At 36.7% G+C, this 22,272-nt stretch overlaps 1 protein-coding gene across 1 annotated transcript in view; it reads right to left on the bottom strand.

The window, feature by feature from the left end:
• Window positions 1-22,272, bottom strand: part of rasgrp3 (RAS guanyl releasing protein 3 (calcium and DAG-regulated)) — a 35,626-nt gene that overhangs the window by 11,405 nt on the left and 1,949 nt on the right. Inside the window, exons 2-7 of the mRNA XM_034898561.1 lie at window positions 7,645-7,782; window positions 7,134-7,236; window positions 4,652-4,714; window positions 3,917-4,048; window positions 3,360-3,507; window positions 2,048-2,221 (exon numbers count right to left, since the gene is read on the bottom strand). Coding sequence (XP_034754452.1) covers window positions 2,048-2,221; window positions 3,360-3,507; window positions 3,917-4,048; window positions 4,652-4,714; window positions 7,134-7,236; window positions 7,645-7,714 — 690 coding nt within the window. The 5' untranslated portion in view covers window positions 7,715-7,782. The remainder of the gene's footprint in view (window positions 1-2,047; window positions 2,222-3,359; window positions 3,508-3,916; window positions 4,049-4,651; window positions 4,715-7,133; window positions 7,237-7,644; window positions 7,783-22,272) is intronic.

The raw sequence follows: 22,272 nt of genomic DNA, 5'->3' as shown, positions 1-22,272 counted from the left end.
GTCAGGAGTACATCTAAAGTAAATTGTCAAGTACACTGCACAAAATGTCTTTAGTTACTTAAACTCAAGAGTAAGTATACTATACTAAACAAGTATTTGTTAATACAACACGCAATACCTATTCTACTGTACTCAGTTTTTTAAGTGCAATCGGTTTGCATGCTTTTTTCGAGTAAGGTTAACTAATCGGATTTTACAGTGTAGTTAGCAGTAATAGATAGCAGATATACATAGCAGTAATATAATGTAATTAAATGCAGTACATTTACTCAAGCAATGTACTTAGACACAATTTACTTTACTGTGGTTTTCCCATTTCATGCCACTTTACACCTTTACTCCACTACATTTTAAGGAGGACATATTTTATTGAACAGCTAAAGTTATGTTTTAATTTTCTAATTTAGATTTTACCTACAAACCAGCTAAATTAGCCTAAACTCAACCAACTTAAACACATTAGTACAAAGTTGTTAGTCATATGGATCTTTTGTATCTACAGTTTATTTCTATTTCAACAATTTCACAACGTGAAGTTCTAAATGCTGATAACTTGTAGATACATGCTATATAATTTATTTATCGAATCGCTAAACTGAAATTCACTGGGTCAGTGTGGGACAAATCAAGCTAAATAAACTAACAGTAATATAAAAATACCATTAGTGTAGAAGGCTAGTATCGGTGGGTGTGAGTCAATGATCACACCAAGTATAAGTGACTGCATTTAATCCAAGCCTTCAAAAACTGAGAGATGATACAGACCAGAAAGGAAGTGAACCAGGCCACCGGGCATTCTGATTGGATAAGACAGCACAAGACGGTGGCTTATAATGAACAAACTGAATAATCATTTAAGTAAATGATCTACAATAACGACCCATTGTCTTGGTTGAAGTTTACTACCCATGGTACATTTTGTTTTTCAGAACAGTACAGTTAAGTTACAGCAAAGTTAAATTACAGCAAATCGAAATGTGTCAAACAAGCCCTTCGGCTGCATTTCTAAACACCTGACTGAGTTATTTATACAGGCTGCGCACAGGATGGAAGAAATGTTCAGTTACCCATAGGTGTTCATAACATAAAGTCAGACTTAACATATTACTAGTGCTGTCAAACTACTAAAATAGTTAATCATAATTAATCACATTAATGTCATAGTTAGCTTACAATTAATGTACTATTTTTATCTATTCTACATGTCCATTGATTTCTTTTTGTCCCATTTTTTGTTCTCATTTTACTGCTTCCATCAACTTGAAAAGTGAATCTGCTTGTTTTGCGCAAATGTTTGTTGTTTTTTTAAATTGAAAACGAAAGGAAGCATGCTTGACTGGTGTAGCTGTTCCTGAATCAACAGAGTAGATGAGGGGGATTTCTGCCAGAAAAGTCCCAAGTACTTGAGATGCCTGCACAATGTTGACCCACAATTTTGACATACTGATTGTTTATCTTCCTTATCAAAAAGCGATGATTGCTAAAGCCCTTCAGTTATGTCATATTATATCCTTTTTCACTTAGTTTTGGGATATATTCTTGTAAAAAAATATGTATGTTAATAATTCTAAAACACAAAAGTCATTATGAGATGAGGTTTGCAATTTAATTTCATTGGTGAATTCATTGTGATTCTGGTGTGTCAATGCTTTTCTAAAACGGAAAGGCAATGATGCTAGCTAGTTTGCTGACTTGGGAGTTGTCCAGAGTCTACAAGACTTTACTGTTACACTTGGATAGACTTTACAGAGTTTCACAGAGTAATGTGAAACATTCATTTAAGGCAGAAAGGTTCTGTTATTCACTGGCGTGGTCAGGATAGGATGTGAAAACATGGACTATGTGAAACTTATGTGCTGGTCTTGTACAAACAGCTTCTTTCGTCAGTTGTGTTGTTAGCCTTGCATATATATTTTTAAAATAGTGTTAGAGGAAGACAATGCTAGCAATGTAATGTCAATGTTTTCTGGACAAAAATAACCCTTGAAAACACTAAAGAAGGAAATGCTCTGTAGGGGACTACAGTGTTGCCTCCTTCCTGTCTTACCTGAGACACATAGATGTACTTGGTAATAACCTCTGCGCGGGTCTGAGGTGTTAGCTTGCTTAGCACCATGAGCTGGACCCACTGTGACACTCCATTGAACAGAGCGATGGAGCGCTCCAGAGTTGGGTTGTCCACCAGGCAGCCGTGGATAACGTAGCTCTGGTAATCAGTAAACTGGAGACAAAAGGGTATCTCAGATACAATATCCAGCTTTCAATTTGAAAATCTAATCTATAGGGGCCTACAGGGCTCTGTCATTTGTCTGCCAGATTTAAAATAGGTTGTCTGCTAACTCAATATTCTCACCTGATGTGATAGAGTGAATTTGATGTAATTTCCAAATGACAATTATTCATCTTTTGAAAAGAATTGATGTCAATACCATTGCAATCCTCCAAAGCATTTTTTTTATTTATTTATAAAATCTTTAATCCTTTAGAAGTCAATTTCTGTCCATAGTTGGGAAAATTTTAATAGTTATGTGAACTGAATGGGCAGCTAATCATGTCATTAGATTACATTTCAATGACACACATTCAGATGCTCATTTCATTATGAAAACCACCCACCAAATGTCAAGTCAAGTCAATGCGGGTGAATTTAGCAATTTTCAGGTAACACTGTCAATCTATTTGACAAATTGGCAGGTAGCCATTGAGAATTGTGGAATTATTTATGTTTTTTTTACAACTCTTGTTCTTTTACGTTTCAAAGATGTCCGCCATTTTGTTGGATTTTAGCAAAAAAAGCGGCAGCACATTACTGGGGTAAAGACGCTGGCTAAAACAAACAACCAACAAAAAGATGAGCCTGAGTCAAAGAAAAGTAAAAGACGTTTTAATACTAAGTGGACAATTGGCGACAACGGCAAGGTTTGTAAGGGGCTGATTTATGACAGCAGTACAGAATAAAAGTACTGCAGTGACTGTTGTGTGTATCAAAGAAGCCAAATCCTTTTGTTATCGAGACTAAATAATTAAAAAGGAGTAGCAATTAGTGAGTCATGAGTCATCAGAAAACAACCTGCATGCGATAAGTTGTAAACTATGAAAGAATGCCCTTCCAGAGGAGACCGCTGCAGTCAAGGCACTGACGTCCATGAAAGCAACGCAGTTGGAGAGGATGTTTTGGAACGTTCATGTGATTTCTGTTTCTAACCTTTATGAGACAAAAAAAGTTGGCTGCCCATCAAAAAAATTAATTTCAGACCCTGATTACTACTCCGTATTGGTCTATACATGGTGTGTCTGACATTCCAAAAAACAGAAAATACCCAATTATTGGACAGAAACCAAACTGTTTGTAGACATACCGATATCCTCCGTATAGACTTGAACTCCAGGAAGGTGAGATGCTCAGCCAGCTCCATGGGCTCCAGGTGATCAAAGAGCAGTGATGCCTTGCCTTTTTTTGCCTGCTTCTTGCGCTGGGTCAACTTACGCATCCAGTCATATGATGGACTGCAAGAAGAACAATTTCAAAACAAGAAGCACACTCATTCTAGAAAAGATCTAGAGGAGATATACATTCTACACAAGTTGTAGCTAAAAGACTACAATGTGAAGAATCACCAGAATGGTGCATTATGGTCTTAGGTAGTTTAAGCTATGTCTATGAATATTTTCAGTCCTGTTGGTCCTTTGTTACAGTATGTAGCCACTGCAACACAAGAACAACTTGGATAACGTATTCCTAGAAAGGTTTTACCACTCAATCACAAGAGTTTCTCATTTAAACATTTTGGACCAGAAATTTGGTATAGAGTTAAAATTGGAATTGGTTTAGTTTTACACTAAGGACCAGATTGGTACACTTGGTAATACTGATCAGGTCAAAAGTTTCAACAAATATATCTGTAAGTTGTCTTACATGGTGGATATGTCAAGGAGCTTGAAATGCTCGTCACAGCCGAGCTGAGCAGCCACACCTCTGAACTCCTCTGTTATCCGGATCAGACCGAAGTCCAGGTTGAACTCTGCAGGGAATGTCACAATCCAGTACCTGAGCACACACAGAGATTTCAGCAGCAAATATTTTGAAAGTAAAAGGATGGAACCATGATAAACCTGTGCCACAATGGATACATCCCATTTTAGCTCCAAAAACTTTCCATTGAATGATGAATGATACTTGTGACCTGTTGGCATGTGACTCACTTGTGATGCCCCTAGAGATTATGTCACATTTCAAATTTAGAATTGTGGGCTGTTCCCACACCTTAAAAAATAGTTCTAGAGCAATGTTGTCCTTAAATCAGTCACTGGTTAGTATCAAGATATAAACAAAAGCTAAATGTTGATTCTCATTTGCCATGTGTATTGTGACAATGCAACCTAACTGTGGCCTCTGAGAAGTGCATAACTAGTAGTATAGTTATAGTATATAGTATATATAGTTATATAGTTAAAACTATAAACTTGAATTGTATGCCATACTGCACGTTTTAGGTGAATAACTACAGTAAATGAATAACATGAGTTGGAATTAGGATTAAGTAGCCTTAGCTTTTCTGCTGTCTTGGTTTTGGATTTCCCAGAGGCAGCAAAATCCAGAGTAGAAAGTGTTAATGTGTTGCAATGGATGACTGTGTATGTAATCCCTTACCTCATTAAATAACAAATCTTCAACCTGGTTCTCTGGCAGCTGTCACCTGTGCAGTCCCGGTACGTGGAATTCAATTAAGGATTTTCTCCAAAATTTGACAAACTGATAAACTGCAACGTATGATAAATCAGTACATTGAAGAAATAACATACGTACTTTTACTTGAGTTGGCCAAGATGGTGTCTGTTTGAGCACTTGCTGAAAACTCAGTCTGCATCATAAATTAGTATATTCTTGGCCTTCAAGACCCAATCATCTGTTCTGATCATATTAATTTCAAACTGTTACTTTTTCACTCCTTAACGGACTAATTTGTTAAATAAATTCTCAATTATCTTTGTTTTATGCCCTGATCACTTTCTCCTAAGCCATTGACAAACCACTGTCTCAACAGTATCTGGGACGCAATATAGCAACTGTTGTCGGATATTGTGCTACATTTCAACTAAAAAATGAACAAGATTCAAACGAGATGCAATACATGCAATACATGGTTCTCTTTCAACACATGAAAATCAAGTTTCAGAACCAAGGCCTGAAAATAACACCTGACTACCCGCCAAATGCAGGTGAATTTAGCAATTGGCTGGTAACCCTGTCAATCCACCTGCCACATTTGTAAGTAGTCAATGAGAATTGAGTGATTCAGCAGGTTTTTTTGCAACTCTTATTCTTCTACATTTCAAAGTAGTCCATCATTTTGTTGGATTTTAGCTAAAATGTGGTAGCACATTACTGGGGTAAAGAACAACCAACAAAAAGATGAGCCTGAGTCAAAGAAAAGTAAAAGAAGACATTTTAATACTAAGTGGACAATTGGTAAAAACGGCAAGGTTTGTAAGGGGCTGATTTATAACGGCAGTACAGAATAAATGCACTGCACTGACTGTCCTGTGTATGGCGAGAAGCCAAATCCTTTTGTTTTTGAGACTAAAAACTTAGAAATTAAAAGCAATTAAGGTCACGAGTTATCAAAAAGCCACCTCTACAACTATCAAAGACTGCCCTCCGGTTTGATGAGGTTTACTTGGACCCCAAAGACTCTCCTCACAGTATAAAGTGATTGTGGGAAACATGTATCCGTCACAGATGCAGTCTAATTAACCGAAAACACTCTAAACAGTATACAAATAGTAATTAGTTTAGGCATGGGTTTTGCCTGTACAGAGTGTACAGCAGGCAGGACATTATGCAGATTAAATAGTACACTAATACAACCATAGACACTTTGTAATTTGGGAATAAAAAACCAGGTCTCTCCTGTTATTTTAATTTGTCTGACAATTTTGGCATCAGCCCTTAAAAACAGATATTCTTTTGTTTTGTCACAGTAAGCCATTTTCACTGCCGTCTTCATGCAAATCTCACTCCTTCTTTACCTTCAGATGTTTGTTTTCTTCTAGTTTTGCACAAGCCTGAAAAAACGTCATAAACACGGCCACTTGCTGCTGTGAATTTTACATTTTGGGCTGAATTGGAGATTGCACAAATTTTGTATAGAGGAGCTGGCAGGGTAAAGACTGTGTGATGTCTGATCCAACTGATTCAGAGTTCGATATTCTCAAATGCAGCTCTACAAGGTAATGTCTAGATAATTTCAGGTTTGCGGTGCATGTCTGAAGGGGGCTTATGGGAGGGTTTTGTAGCACCCAGAGAACCCACATGCCACTTAAGGAGAACCCGCAAGTTCATACAGCATTTTCGATACATCAAGCTTTGGCAAAAGTTCAACAAAGAAGCTCTTTTCTCTTCAGATCTCCTTTGTCCCTCCATGCGTAAATTGTTACTATCTGTTCTTGCTGTTATTTTGTCTGTCTTTATCATGCATACATTTGAGACTGTCATTTCATGAAATGCCCTAAAGACTGACAACTACAATGGCAGCAAATGAGGTAGTGAAGGAACTGAGAAAATCATCATTGGACAGGACAATGAAAATGTTTTGTCTTGATCTTTCCTCAGCCTTAATATGTACCCATTTTACCCAAAACCATGATGTTTCCTTAAACCTAACCAGGCCATTTTTGTGTTATCATAACCAAGCCTTGTATGTATTCCAGGTTTTGATTTAGACATCTCTACCTCGCTGAAACTGACAACTATAAGCTTTATGCGAAAAAAAATCCAATATGACTTCACTAAAATGTGAATGAGTATATGATGTAGTACGAACCTAAGCGCTCTAAAAACCAAGGGAAAACCCTAAATTTGGCTCTTTTAACAATAACAACCATATACTTCCGCAATAAGGGAAAAAAATGAGTTAGTGGTAATGTAAATCATGTGCAATGAAATCTTGGTTTTGATACTTAAGTTGATTTCCTGTGCCATGATAAATATGTATCAAGGGCATCACTTTACAGAAGTACATATCTTCAGCAAGGTTAACTAAGATAGCCAGCAGTGTTTCAACCAACTGTTTGAACACTGGGTTAATGTGCATTAGCAGTATTTCCCACAGACGTCCTGGGATGAGGGATATATCGTCAGTAGTTTTCCCGCCAGTTCTGAGGATGTGATGTACCAGCGATGCATCAGCAGCAGGCTGCGAGGGAGTAAGTTGGCCTGCAGCTCCCCTCTGTCATCTAGGAAGAGAAGGGAGTCGCACTATGACATTTTAACTTTATTAAACAGGCACTACAATAATATATTTATACTGGAAGCCTAATCATGTTGAAATCCTAAAGGATAATTATTTTGTATTTTCAACAAATCAGATAAATCGACCCAAACCAAAAAGCGTGAACCCTTATTACCTGGGATTAAATGCAAATTCCTTTTACAAATGCAACATGTAAGCACAACATTACATTAATTGTTAAAGGTATTGATAGTAGATTTTGACCCAGGCCCCTCTACAAGACAGGGTCTCGAGATTATGAACACGTGCAAAGGTCACCAATAACCCCTTCCGTTTTAGTTCACAGTAATATTTTAATCAAAGGACCCAGAGTGAGCCCCTGACAGTTTATCATTAAGTCATCCAGCCTTACCAAATATATGAATGCATTCGTTTATGAGAGTGTCCAGAGATGCTGCCTTCCCCAGTTTGGACGATCCCATAGTGCCCAGCTGGAAGAAGGATGGGGTCAACACTTCCTGCTCACTGTTATGGACCAATCAGGGTTTTTCTGGAGCAAGAGAGAGACAATCCTTAGTATAGAAGTTATATATAATAATATAAAAATGAATGTATTGGGCTAGTTTGGTGATCATGTGAAGTCGAATTTGCTCATACATCGTGTATCACATATCATTAAATAGCTTAAAGCAGATTATTGCCGATAGGCATCTTTTCATAATGTAATCCAGTTTGGCCTCAAAGTGATGCTAATCTGTATGGAATCTTTCTTTATCTCCTTTACAAACAGAGGCAGTCTTCAACCATTTTATCATAGATATATCATATAGATACACACAAGACCCTGCTGCATTTTGTCTCTGCCAGATTTTGAACATTTAAGATACACATGTTATTATGTGTGTGAAACTTGTACCATTCCTACAAAATAACATTAACAGCAAACACTTTATGCAGAAACAATATGTATTAGTAAATTAGTACATACAAATATAGAAAACTTGCAGACACATTGTATATTTAAAGCTAGCCAGGGTGTAAGGGTTGGGTATGTATTCCAATCCATCAAACCTCCAATGCTTGTTTATACTTTGTGATTGCTAAAGGAGGAACCAAGAAGGACGGCAAAGCACAAACCCTCGCTCAAAACCACTGAAATCAATGTTGTGTTTTTGCCAAAATGCAGTGCTAAGATATTAAGGCATTTGAAAATGTCAGTAGTGAAACCCTACAACTGACAAAAAATTATATTTGTGTCGTGTAGACCTTCAGGGCCATGTGAATGCAGAAAGTTTAAAGCGAGCTTTACAGGTTAGGTGCACTGCTTAACCATCAGATATAGTTATATTGATGGCTCGCGTTGAAGCATTAAATAGAATTATATAAAATACAAAATGTACAGTCCAGGAGGAGGCAGCATTCAAGCAAGGAACTCTGTTTCTGCAGCATTGCTAAAACAAGCAGTGGTGATCTAGTGATTTTCTTATACAATAAGTCTTCTTAATTTTTATCTAAAAGGATTAAATGAACTCAAAGGATTGGATGGTCTTTGAAACAGTTGATATTTGACGGATTTTTCACCAGCCTTGGCCTTCCTCCCATTGAGTGATTTTTGCCTGAGTGGATTTCTTGGCCAGGCCTCTGGCCCTTTTACAATCCACAATAATCCACAAAAGCAGGTAATTATGTCACGCAGTAGCAGCAAGAAAGCACTTCACAATGAAGAAGACTATGTCACTTTGGACATTTTGAAAGATATGTTGGAAGAACAAAGGAAGTTTTACACTGATATGCTTGATAGACAACAATCATGCTTCCTGTCTTTCACAAAAACAGTGCTGGACTCCGTAAACACTAGAATTGATGGGATCATTAAAGATGTGCAGGAGGTGAAGACCAGCCTTCAGTTCTACCAAGCTCAAGTGTCTATGTTAATGAAGATTTTTCAGATCGCATTAGGAAGAAGAGGGCCGAACTGCTACCAGCTATGAAGGAGGCCAGAGAGAGGGGAAACTTTGCGGTTATTAGCTATGATAGACTCATAGTTAAACCCCGTCAACAAAACCAGGTGGCAACTACCATTGGAGTTTAAATAATTCCTTTCATCGTACATGCATGATGTTTTCTTTTGATCCAGTCCACATGCATGATGATTTCTTCTGATCCAGATCAAAACAGTATTCTCCAACTAGAACAGAATTATTCTGGCTCCTATGAATACCATTGTGAAAGTACTTTTAAAACTTTGATAAATTCTCTTAGTATTAGACATGATCTTTCTTTTCTTCATATTAATGTTCGCAGTTTGGCCAAAAACTTTGTGGGTTTATCCACTTGCCTTGAAAATTTGAATTATACCTTCAATGTGATAGGGCTTACTGAAACATGGCTGACCGACAGAACAGCTGGAAATTTTCATCTTGAAGATTACAAACATATTTTTAGATGTAGAAAGGGAAGGGTGGGTGGAGGGGTTTCTCTGTTTATCAATTCAAATCAACATTGTAAAGAAAGATGTGACATTGAAAAGCTTTTAGATTCTTCTCCAGAAGTGGTAGCATTAGAAACTAATTTTGTAATAATTATATGTATCTATAGACCACCAAATTGTGACCTCTCTGCATTTATTATTGACATCTCAAATGCTCTGGATATCATTTCTAATGAAAGGAAAAACTGTTACATAATGGGGCACTCTAACATTAACATTGAAAACAGTCAGTGTCAATAAATTCATTAATTAACGTATTTCCCTATGTATTCCTATAGCTTTAATCCTATGATTTCAGTCCCCACCAGAGTGACTAATACCTCAGCAACTCATATCGATAATATTTTTACTAATGCATATAACACGCATATGAAATACGTTGTCCTGTGTATTGATGTGGCTGATCACTGTCCCATATTTCTAATCGCTGGTAACGAAAGTGAAAATTGCCCCCCTTTACAAAATATTACATATAGACGAATTCTCAGTGAAAGAAATGTGGTACATTTCAGACAGGCTTTAAGTCAATTATCATGGAGTGAAATCTATCAAACAGTAGATTCTCAGAAGGCCTTTTCATTGTTTTCAAAAAATGTTACAACTTATGTTGTCCTCTCCAACCAGTGCCTTTGAAACATAAATTGTCCAAACCATGGATAACTCCAGCTATCATAAAGTCAATAAAAAACATAAATAGATTATATAAAAAATACCTTCTTTGTCCTACTCCATTTAAACTGTTAAAATTTCAAAAATATAGAAACAGACTAAATCATGTCATAAGAGGAGCAAAAATCCACTATTACAATGTGAAATTAGTTGAACATAAAAATAATCCATCCTTGTTGTGGAGAACCATCAATTGTATTCTTAATAAAAAACAGTCGAAAAAACATTTACCAAATGAATTTAGGATTGACGATTCTATTGTTTCGGATCCACTGCAAATTGCAAAAAGATTTAATACCTTTTTTTCTGATGTAGGTCCAACATTAGCCTCTAAAATTCCATCTAGTCATTTAGGACCATTAGAATACATGAATCTCCCAACAACTGAGGATTTAAATTTTACATCCGTTACCGAGGATGAGATTAGAGATATAATTGTCAATTTAAAAGACTGTTCACCAGGACATGATATGATTGATAGTAAAATATTAAAAGCAATTTACCCTGACATCATTAAACCATTACTTTATATTTTTAATCTTTCACTGGGTCAAGGAATTGTGCCAGTAGAGTTGAAAATAGCAAAAATTACACCAGTTTATAAAGAAGATGACCCTGCAATTTTTAACAACTATAGACCAATTTCTGTGTTAGCAGCCCTGTCCAAGGTTTTAGAAAAACTTGTTTACACAAGATTAATCCAACATCTGGACAAAAATAATATCTTATATGCTCACCAGTATGGTTTTATGAAACAACACTCTACTTGCATGGCACTTGTCCATTTTTTGACTGAAATATATAAAGCAAAAGATAGGAAAGAAAATGCTGTAGGTATTTTTCTGGATCTTTCAAAAGCATTTGATACCGTTAATCATTTAATTCTATTGAAAAAACTCTCACATTATGGTATACGTAACAAGTCATTACTCTGGTTCACCACTTATCTTTCAGACCGGTCTCAAACTGTCAGCTATAATGGGACAGCTTCCTCCCCCCCTTTCCCTTCAGTGTGGCTTACCACAGGGTTCCATCTTGGGTCCCTTGTTATTTTTATTATATGTTAATGACCTTCCTAATGTCTCAGATAAACTTTCAAAAATGTTATTTGCAGATGATACAAGTGTGTTTTACTCTCATAAAAGCCCTGTAATTTTAATAAAAGTAGTTAATGAAGAACTGGACAAGTTATCTACTTGGTTCAAGTCTAACAAGTCTAATTGTCTCTCAATATAAAAAAAACAAGTTATATGTTTTTCGGTATTAAGTCAGATACAATTAAATCTTCAATGAAAATTCAAATTGATGATATCTCCATTAAAAATATTAAAACTGCTCGTTTCCTTGGCATTATATTAGATGACTCTTTATCCTGGAAACCTCACATTAGTGCCACAAGTACAAAATTAGCTAAAGTGGTCGGTGTACTAGGAAAAACTCGGCACTTGATTAACAGACAAGTTGCGATTATGTTGTATTACTCAATGTTGTATCCTTATATCAATTATTGCAATGTTGCTTGGGCTAGTACCCACCCAACTAAACTGGAATCTATCTTCCGACTTCAGAAGCGAGCCTTAAGAATAATATTTTGTGTAAATCGTAGGCACCCCTCTGAATCACTGTTTTCTCATGCAAGTATTCTTACTGTATATCAAGTGAATCAACTCCAAATTGCTTTATTTGTTTATAGCTCTATAAAAAAGTTATTTCCCCAGCACCTTTGTAATATTATTATTTTTAATTATGAATTTCATCAGTATCCAACTCGTAGTAGTTGTCTTGTTAGGCCTCCCTACTCTCGCACGACTCAAACCCAGTTTAGTGTGTTGTATAGAGGGTCAAAGATATGGAACAGTCTCCCCACTTCACTCACTGAGCTTTCTAAAGAACTTTTTAAACCGAGAGTCAAATTGTTGCTCCTAAGTTCTCTGAATTTTCCATTTGGGTTTATGCTCTAAATCTATTTTTAAGTTGTTTCATACAAATTAAATGTGTTTTGGTTTGTTTGATTTTTTTCTTTTTTTTTCTTTTTGTTAGTTTTTTTTGATTTTATTGTTTGTTTGGTTTAGTTTATTTTTTACATAATAACATAAATTGTTTTTTTAAATTGTTAAATGATATTGTTTTTATGGTGATCGCCACTTATTAAGCCCCTTGGAGGGTTTTTCGGCAATCATCCGTCACATCTTTTTGTGTAATATTTAATACTGTCTTAATGTTTTTGTAGTGAAAATAAAATAATCAATCAATCAAAAATGTACTCTCTGTCACCAACCAAGTTAAAAAAAAAAAAACTATGTCCAACCTGTGGATGAAATCTCTTTTCTTTCTGCCAATTTTAAAATAGATGGGTCCTTTATTTCTTAATGCCAAATGTAATAGCTAGGCTGGTAAAGGTTCATGAATAATTTATTGATGCTTGTGGTGCACTTTTATCCTGCACAACAGCTCAATTCCTCGAGAACTATCCATTTTTTAAAAGGCCTGACTTTTTACAAAAAGCAGTTTCCAATGACAGCTACTCAGATGGTTAAGTGCATGATATCTGACCTGGCAATTAAATGAATCCTACATCTAACCATGCTTCTTAGTCAAATCCATTTAAGGCCTGTGGCTTTTCTTAAGGCTGTTTCTAGCAGAGAAAATGTGTAGCCAGTCCGATTCAGAAAGCAGGTTTAGTGAAAACTCTGAATTAGTTAACCCTGAGATGAGGGAAACTCTGGGTATTCTGTTTCAAACCGGAGAGAGAAGGGGAACTCCAGCCCATTTCAGAAAGAGATAAACCTACATAACTTTATTTGTCCTCATATCACTAACACCACCCATCATGTTCTTCCTATCTATCAGTTATGAATCCTACATAACCTTATCTGTCCTCATATCACTAACATCACCTATCATGTTCTTCCTATCTATCAGTTATGAATCCTACATAACCTTATCTGTCCTCATATCACTAACATAACCCACCATGTTCTTCCCTGTCTATCAGTTATGTAGCCTACATTACCTTATCTGTCCTCATATCACTAACATCCCCCCTCATGTTCTTCCCTGTCTATCAGTTATGTAGCGTACGTAACCTTATCTGTCCTCATATCACTAACGTCACCCACAATCCTATTTTTAAAAAAACATCTGCTGCGGAGCAATAACATGAGGTACAAGGCAATGGAGCCTTTTATACATTGTCGTTTTTCTTTAGTAACGACATCCATTTAACAATGGATAAATAGCGTCTTTAAACGCTTCATATTTTAAGTTGTTTGCTGAAAAAGTGATGCCAAAATGAATGAGAGTCAATGGGATGGAATGGAACGGTGGGTGATAGCTTATTAGCATCAAAGTGGCGTCATAGGAGCTATGCATTGCAGAGAGAAGCTTACCCCCTTGTTTTAGGGACTACAAAACAAACCACATCCATAAGCAATATAAGATGGACACATCTGGGGAAAATACTTCAGTGACATTTAGAAAAGTATCCCACCTAAAGACCTAAACATAAACTAAATTAAAATGAAAACAAACAGTTAGACAGCCTTGAATCAGCTATACAAAACTAACCCAAGTCCATTAGATTACCCAATTGCGCAAAAATGTTAACAGACAAACTGAAATCTATCAAATCATAAAAAGCTCATGGCACATTTTGCATAAAACTTCAATAATGAAAAACAATGCCCCTGAGTTACAGATTGCAATTGTTGTTCAACATGGTGCCGACATCTGGCTGCTTCCCCAATGCCTGGAACATGGGGCTGATCACCCCACTCCACAAACATGGAAATAAATCAGATGATTATAACTACAGAGGGATGTGTTTCCACAGCAACCTTGGGTCTGTACTCTACTAAACTCCAGGATTCTGTGTTCTGTGTTTGTCATTTCAAGCTGTCATTCAAGAAACGAAACACTAACTAAATGTAAAATTGGCAATCTTTCAAATTACCGAATCTCCAATCATATATATGATGTCCACCAAAAAGGGGGGGGGATGTTTGCTTGTTTCATCAACTTTAAATAAGCCTTTGACTCAATTTGGCATGAAAGACTTTTCTTCAAAATCCCTCAAAGTGGAATAGGTGCCAAGGTATATGACTTTATCAAATTTATGTCCAAGCACAACCAATCAATGAACAGAATATATTACTCAAGAGCGCAGGTTGAAGCAAGGATTATGTATAAGTCCTGCAATATTCAATCTGTACATAAGTTAATTTACAGACCAGTTGGACTGCTCAGCAGCGCCATACCTTACACTTTTTGACACAGATTAAATATCTGCTTTATGCAGATAACTGATCTTGTCTCCAACATAACCTCTCCATCCTGGACCAATGCTGCCATAACTGACCCTTAGAGGTCAATTTTAAGTTATCATGTCCTCAGGGTTGGAGTATTAGGAATCCTCAAAAATGTCTCACCAATTTATTTATTTAAATGGCTGCTATGCCACGGACAGGCCATATGACGAAAGGTTTAGCTTTTAATACATTTTCATTTTCAAGGTCCAAATTTGTAGTTGATTAGATGAAATCTCTAGGAGGAGTTTGATAAAGTACGACACGTGTAAATGACGAAAACTACACTAATTTTGCGCATATTCACAAAACCCTAAAATACGTTTTTTTATATGTTTAGTCCGCCAAAAAGGCTATTCTTTTGGAAAAATGGAAATAACAATAATCCTAACAGATTAAAATGATTTGGGGACCTCTTGTGATTTAGAAATAACCCCCCACATCTGGGTTTTGTGTGGCACATTTGCGAAGGAAAAGCAAAGCTTTTGATTTTTCTTAAATTTACTGATGTGTACCCGAGTTGGGTACCGGAGGCCGCAAAGGGCAGTCAAGTCAAGGTCACCGTATCGCACTTGGGTAGGGGTTCTGTATAGGGGGATTAAAGGCGCACAGGAAACAAAATGGAAATGGAAAAAATGATATACTTCCAGTCTGTTTATTCAACTATTAGTTGCATGATCCTTATTTTATTTAGTGTGATAATGACTTTAAAATGATTAATACAAGATATTTCTGTGGGCCTCTCCATACTTCTAAACATGGTTAATGAGTCCCCTATTCCCAAGTAAGAAATCAGTTGCTATCACCTGTGAGAGGCCAAAAAGATGTCACTGGCCAACAAAGTAAATTATTCTGTTACATCAACATCAGCAATCATGCCGCTCCATACAGCATCAACGCTGCATAATGTCATTGCATAATGTTGCATAATGTAATTGCATAATGCTGTATAATGTCATTGTTGTTATCACTGATACTTATTTGACAACCAGCAGTTGTCCACAACCTAACCGATAACTAAGTATGGGTACAAATAATTTGTAGGAAAACCAAAAGTGCCAAAAAGGTACCCCACATAAATGGAAATATATTTAGGATTGGTTATGTCATGAATTTAAGGCTTCAGTTCAAGGGAAAGGCTGAAAGAAATCAGAGACACAGAGACAGTGTGCCTTCATCCATTACTTCCCCATAGCTTTACAGAGCAAGTAGTTGTTTTGCTGCTTTATTAATGTTAACAAACAGCACCTCAATGTCTTGCAGGGCCAAATATTAAAGGCCCCATGTGTAGGACTTGAACATTTCTGACTGCCTGAGTAACTTTACCTTGTTAGCGAAAGGACCTATTTAAAGCTGTGTTCATGAAATTAGTGTATTTTTACATTATTATTTGGGATGCCAATTGATTCAAATATTCAATCTACATTGATGACTGGCTTACTAGTTCATGTCTCCATCTGAAAACCAATAAGACTGTCTGCCTGATGTTTTCCAAACAAAAGAAAAAGGTCTATATTTAGGTTTAATGTGTTCCTTAGAGGAGAGGAGCTTAACATTTTAAAGGAATTTAAATATCTGGCAGTGACATTGGACTTAACCTTCAAAGGTCATATAAAAAGGGTTGCAAACAAGGTCAAATTCAATCTAGAGAATTTCAAACAAATCAGGCCATTCTTAGTCTGAGAGCTGCAAGAATGTACATGTATCTACACACAATGATTTTCTCACACATGGAGTACTGTTTTACAAACTGTTTTAAACCTATTGCAGCACTCTTCAAGAGAGCCATTCAAATCTTGGATAAAAAAGGGTTTAAATTAAAATTAATAACAAACTGAGTTGTGAGAATTTAATTTGTTCTGCGTTTGTTTTCTTAATGTTTCTTAGACCTCTAGCTTGTATTTTTGACAACATCCATGCTTGCCAACTTTGTACCTTTGCTTGGATTGTTATCTGGACAAAACACTCCATAACCTTTTTACTCTCTGCTCTGAGTCGTGTTTTTAGGTCTGCTGTTGTACCGTGACAGAAATTAATATTGCAATAGAAAAATTAGCTATGGTGCTAACTCTAGCATATTGACATTCTGTACGTGTACTGATGATCATTAATATGCACTGTGCTAAAATGAATAAACAAATATAAAAATGTTCAATCATGATTAATCACATGATTTTTAAATTGTCAAATAATCACACATGTCTAGTCCATTCAAAATGTACATGTATATGTAATTTTCTGATGCTCAGGGTGTCTCAATTAAAAGAATGGATGTTAGCATTGACTTTTGACGATGTCATAAAATTGCTGGGGATTAGGGAGTTGTTTTCTTCCTTGTTTAACACCTTTGTCGATGTAAATGTTGCTCTTCACAGACTCAAGTTTATCCATTTATCCAAGTTTTAATCACCTAAAGTTTAGTAATGTTTATCTATATTATTCTGATGAAAACTGCGGTTTCCCAGCATAACATTTTTCTTGACTGGCTTTGTATCGGTAGCTGGCCAGTTAGTGAGCAAGCAAGCTGCTATTTGCCAGTAGCTAAAAACACAATAACACAATACAGTTGCCTTGTGGGTGTCAGAGAGAAAGGGGTTTGTTTTGAGAGACTTAGTTTGAAGATCGAGCTGGCTGGTGGAGTCTCTGGGGAGAGGAGACAACCAATGGTAATAATAAATGCTTTCAGGGTGAGACTCCGTTGATTATAGTAGAACTTTTTTATATTGAAAATTATAGCCACAATTTGGCTAATTGTGTCTAATTTTTTCATCTATGCTTCAGTGTAACAACAACACCAGGAGGGAGTGTATCCTGAGAGGCTTCGTCATCTACCTCAATGAAGACCCAGACACCTTCTTCAAAGAATATCTGGTAAATCCATCACAAAATGTTTGCCATGTAGTGTTGAACAGTTACTCCGTCTTACTTCTCCCATGGCACAATTTATTTATAACAACTATTTATATTTATAACAATAAATGCAGAAAAGGACTTAGCAACCACAGTCAGGGGATTTACATGATATGAAGAGATGGAGATCAGGAGCCTGAGGACGTTGGAGGCATCAAAAGTCCTTAACAACTTGGGCAATGTCATCGTGGGGTTTGTCATGCTTTTTGGGCTCATTTATACCCTTGATCTGAGTTTTTCAGACAACCTCAAATACACCTTTTTGAGTTTTTCCAGAAGCTCGTAATGCATTTGTATTGGCAAAGATACAAAAGCTGAAAATAAAGTTGTTTGCATAAGAGAACAAAACCATGTGACAATCTACCTTGATGGAGAATTTAAGACTGAGATGACATGGACATGGACACAGGTTTGCCCATTTCACCTCTCCATCACAATTTCTCGACTCTACCTCCTTGGTGCAATTCTTCTCTACATATTTAATTTCATGACTCTCGAGATGGGTTGAAATTGAGTTTGATTGGAAGTGACCAGAACTCTATTTTTTTAAATGTACCTTGCAAGTGACATTTACTTGAAGTTATATTTAAATGACTTCCTTGCTGGTTATAATCATGCAAAATGTTTTGTGATTATTTTATTTATTTTGGTAGTCTTAACAATGGTCCACAAAACTTGTTTATGTTAGCAGCTATGATAACACACCAACCACCAAGGCCCTTTTTAATTTAAATGAACATTGGGGAATTTTGTGTTTTCCGTAGCCTATTGGTTGTAGATGCCAGTTGAAGAGTTGTTTTTCCCCTTTATGTAATTGTAGTTCAAGGCAAGCAACTACAATGCACTTATCCAAATATAGAGGTTTTGCAATGTGTTCTATCCAGCTATAGCAGGAGTGTCAAACTTCACTAAGGGGCACACTGAAAAATGTGTAGGCTGTAGTGTCTTTGATTTTGAGATTTGGGATAGATGGCCATTCTTTTGTACCAGCATACTGTTAATTCAAGTTCATATACCTGTATTTTATCTAGTAAAAAATTTAATATCTTGATGTTTTTGTTTAAAGATGCCCTCCAGACATTAGTATTAAGACGCATACAAATCTGCATAATTTTTCTTGTTTGTTTTTATGCAGAAAAAGTATGCTTTTCACATATAAATCCTTTAGAAGGGGAATTTACTCCTACCTCATAGAATTTCCAGAATCTATTAATGAGCACATTTTATAAAGTTGTCCTTCTGGACTCAAGATGTCCAGTGGTGCAGTAACATTCACATGTTATTGCGTGCATGTGTTACATGCATCAAGTACTGCACACCCATGTTCAGTGCATGCACACTTTAACGCTTCAAGTTTACATCACATTAATATTAATTGATTTTTGGATCAGACTTGAAGTCCAAATCAGTTGGGATACCACTTAAAACTGGATTTTCATTAAGCTTGGAAAAAATTCCCACTTTTAGCAGATGAGTGTGAAAACAGCCTTTTATTTCTCAAACTCTGCACTTTGTTTGAGATTCACTGTGTAGAATAATGTAGAATAGATGGCACTTTAGTGACCCCCACTGGATCACTAAAAATCAATTTCATTTAATTAATGTAATTATTTCATTTCAGCTGAATTTGATAAAAATTTGTTAGGCTAACTCAATGACATACTATTGTTTCTATTTGAAAAAAATTATTTAGGCTCGCTCATTAAAATTCTGTTGTACCCATTTGATATTAATTAATCAGGCAAACTGTTAAACATTCTGTAGTATGGATGTACTTAATTTGAGTTTGGGCTACATATATTTATTGGATGGAAATCCTGCCCACAATTTAATTGAGTTCATCCAATGAGTCATTTTTTGAGTGCGGCGTGGCTACAACTCAGCTGGTCAAGTCTCCAAAGACTAGTTTTAAACGCAAGAGACGTCACCTGTTTCAACATAGAATATTTGATATAGAATTCAGCTCGTCAAGTCTCCTACAAACTATAGAAATACATTTATATAGTTTAAAATATAATTTTAGAAGGAGGCTCAATGAGCCCCGCGAGCATGTTGGAGCGAGCTAGAGAGAGACTGAAGAGATGGAGAAGCATTATATAAATTAATATATATGTATATATTATATAATTAAATATATAATAAACGTTTTCTTGGATTTATCTCTACTAAAAGCGCAGCTGTAGGAAGCAACTCACTACAACTTTCCTCATTTAATTGAGATCAACAAATGACAGCTGCAAAAAAGCCTGAAAGTTTGAAGTTAGAACAGAAGTACAGAGAGTCGTTGCTATGGAGATGATACAACGTTGCATCTTGTCTGAGTGGTCTCAACTGCCAGGTTTTGGAAGATTGCAGAAGGGAGACTTGCAAGTAGCTACAAGTTTCAACTTGTCTCAACCAGAATCTAAGGTCCCAACTTAAGACAGCCGATTTGTTCCGTATGTAAATGTGCTGTATTTATATAGCGCTTTTCCAGTCTTAACAACTGCTCAAAGCGCTTTTACATCTACAGGGAACATTCACCATTCACACACATTCATACACTGTGGCCGGGGCTGCCGTACAAGGTGCCACCTGCTCATCAGATAAACACTCACACACATTCACACTCCGGTGCGCAGCACCGGGGGCAACTCGGGGTTCAGTGTCTTGCCCAAGGACACTTCGACAATGACTGCAGGGGCGGGGATCAAACCACCAACCTTCCGATTGGCAGGCAACCGCTCTACCACTGAGCCACAGCCGCCCAATGTCTGGTGTCCTGGCAGCAAAGTATAGCCAGAGCATTATTCTGAACATACTTTATAAAAACAGTGTTGCCAAGCTACTGTGCGAAGAACAATCACAAGGCCAGCAGCAAAAAAGAAAACTAGCAAGTGGCTGGCTCACATCAATAGTGTCTTTTGTTTTTTATACACAAAGTGAAAACCTAATCTCAACAAATGGCCTTGTTGTGTGCTTGTTAGAGATTTGTCTGCCCAATGAATCTACTGGTAACGGCCTCTTTACATTATTACTCACATACTAATTATTATTAGCACCCAAGCAATAATCGAGTATGGCATACTTCTGGCCTAGCAGAGAGGCAGCTTTAAATTGATTTTCCATCTGTTCATTATTTCTACCTGCTCATCCTGTGCCGCTACAGGTTGTTTATGCATTATACATTGAACAATAACAGAAGTTGTCACATGTCAAACCCATCTGTGCCCAAACATTGACCAGCCTAATCACAGAACCACTCCAGCAACCATCAGAAGAGTCAAGACATCGTCCATTCCATTAGGCTCTACTGCCAGGAGTAGACATTATAGGAAGACACACAAATAGGTTTTGTGTTGTCACTCAGTATAGAGGCAAGACTAGGACAGCACTCCGATGTCACGTTTAACTAGATGTTCACACAACTTCACAACCTATAGCTACATAGGTGGGGTTGATTATAGAAAACAAATCCATCCCGACAGAAGGAGCTGAACCGACCCAGATACAGTCAGAATCTCATCTGATAATAAAGATACTAAAACAAGGACACCACAAATTCAACCAATGAGCCTCGGTTTGAAAGGATCCTATCCCGAATACTGTTGCTCCTCCCTGCAGCATCACCACTGCTTCCATGCACATATAGCTTTGAGCTATTCGTCGGGAGGTGTGGTCTCTCGCCAGCAGCCTATGTAAATTCCCACAAGCCACGCCCCCTTTGTCCCTCCCCTCAGGTCCCTCCTCCCTACGCCAAAACAGTGACAGAAAGTTGAAACTGAAAAAAGTGACATTGTAAAAATCTTGACAGCGTAAAAAAAGAAACTTTCTTTGATAATACACGAACATCAATAAAAAATTTAAATTGACATTGAAAAACCCATCATGATGCAAACAAACGTCCAAGTGAAATAATATCATAGGATAAAGAGATTATTACTTTTTGATTTTTGTGTTTTATACTTCAGTTCAACAGCTTTCAATGCCAATATTTGTTGTTTCAATGCCAAATTTTATTTTCAATACCACAGGTTACTGTCACTTTTCTAGCTCCATATGACATCGCCTTCTGACACGTGTAGAATTTAAATGTCACTGTTTAAGTCAAAACAATTATCAAGCAAATGCAGTAAAATGTAAAGTGTAGGATAATCTGCCCAGTCAAAGCCAGGCCACTTGATGTTGCTTGCTACAGACAGTATGAAAACAAACACGCCATTCTGAAACTTTCAGAGCTCCCTCTTTGATTAGTACTACATTACATGTCAATTGCTATGCGATACAAACTGACACATTCTTACGTTACTCTTGCTTTTGGTTTCTTAACTTTGCTGTGCATGTTACAGTCAGCTGTGCCCTTTAGCATGACTTGTGCTTTTCTGCCTTCACAATGGCTCACTGTATCTCTGCCTCTGCTTTGCAGATGCGTCATTGTGTGTTGTATGCATAGTCCAGTGACAGACTGCCAGTAGGTGCACACACACAAATGTTTGCACATTCAGTGCACATGCAAAAATGTACAATTGCTCACACACTGCTGTAGGATCTGTTCAAGCTTTACAAAATGTACCAATTTAACTAAGTTGGACAGAGACGTTAATATACAGCCATATTTTACTTTTACATCATACACACACACACACACACACACACACACACACACACACACACACACACACACACA

This window comes from Etheostoma cragini, chromosome 17 (genome assembly GCF_013103735.1).
Source record: "Etheostoma cragini isolate CJK2018 chromosome 17, CSU_Ecrag_1.0, whole genome shotgun sequence".
Classification (NCBI taxonomy): Eukaryota; Metazoa; Chordata; class Actinopteri; order Perciformes; family Percidae; genus Etheostoma; species Etheostoma cragini.
This window is presented reverse-complemented; position numbering and strand designations above follow the sequence as displayed.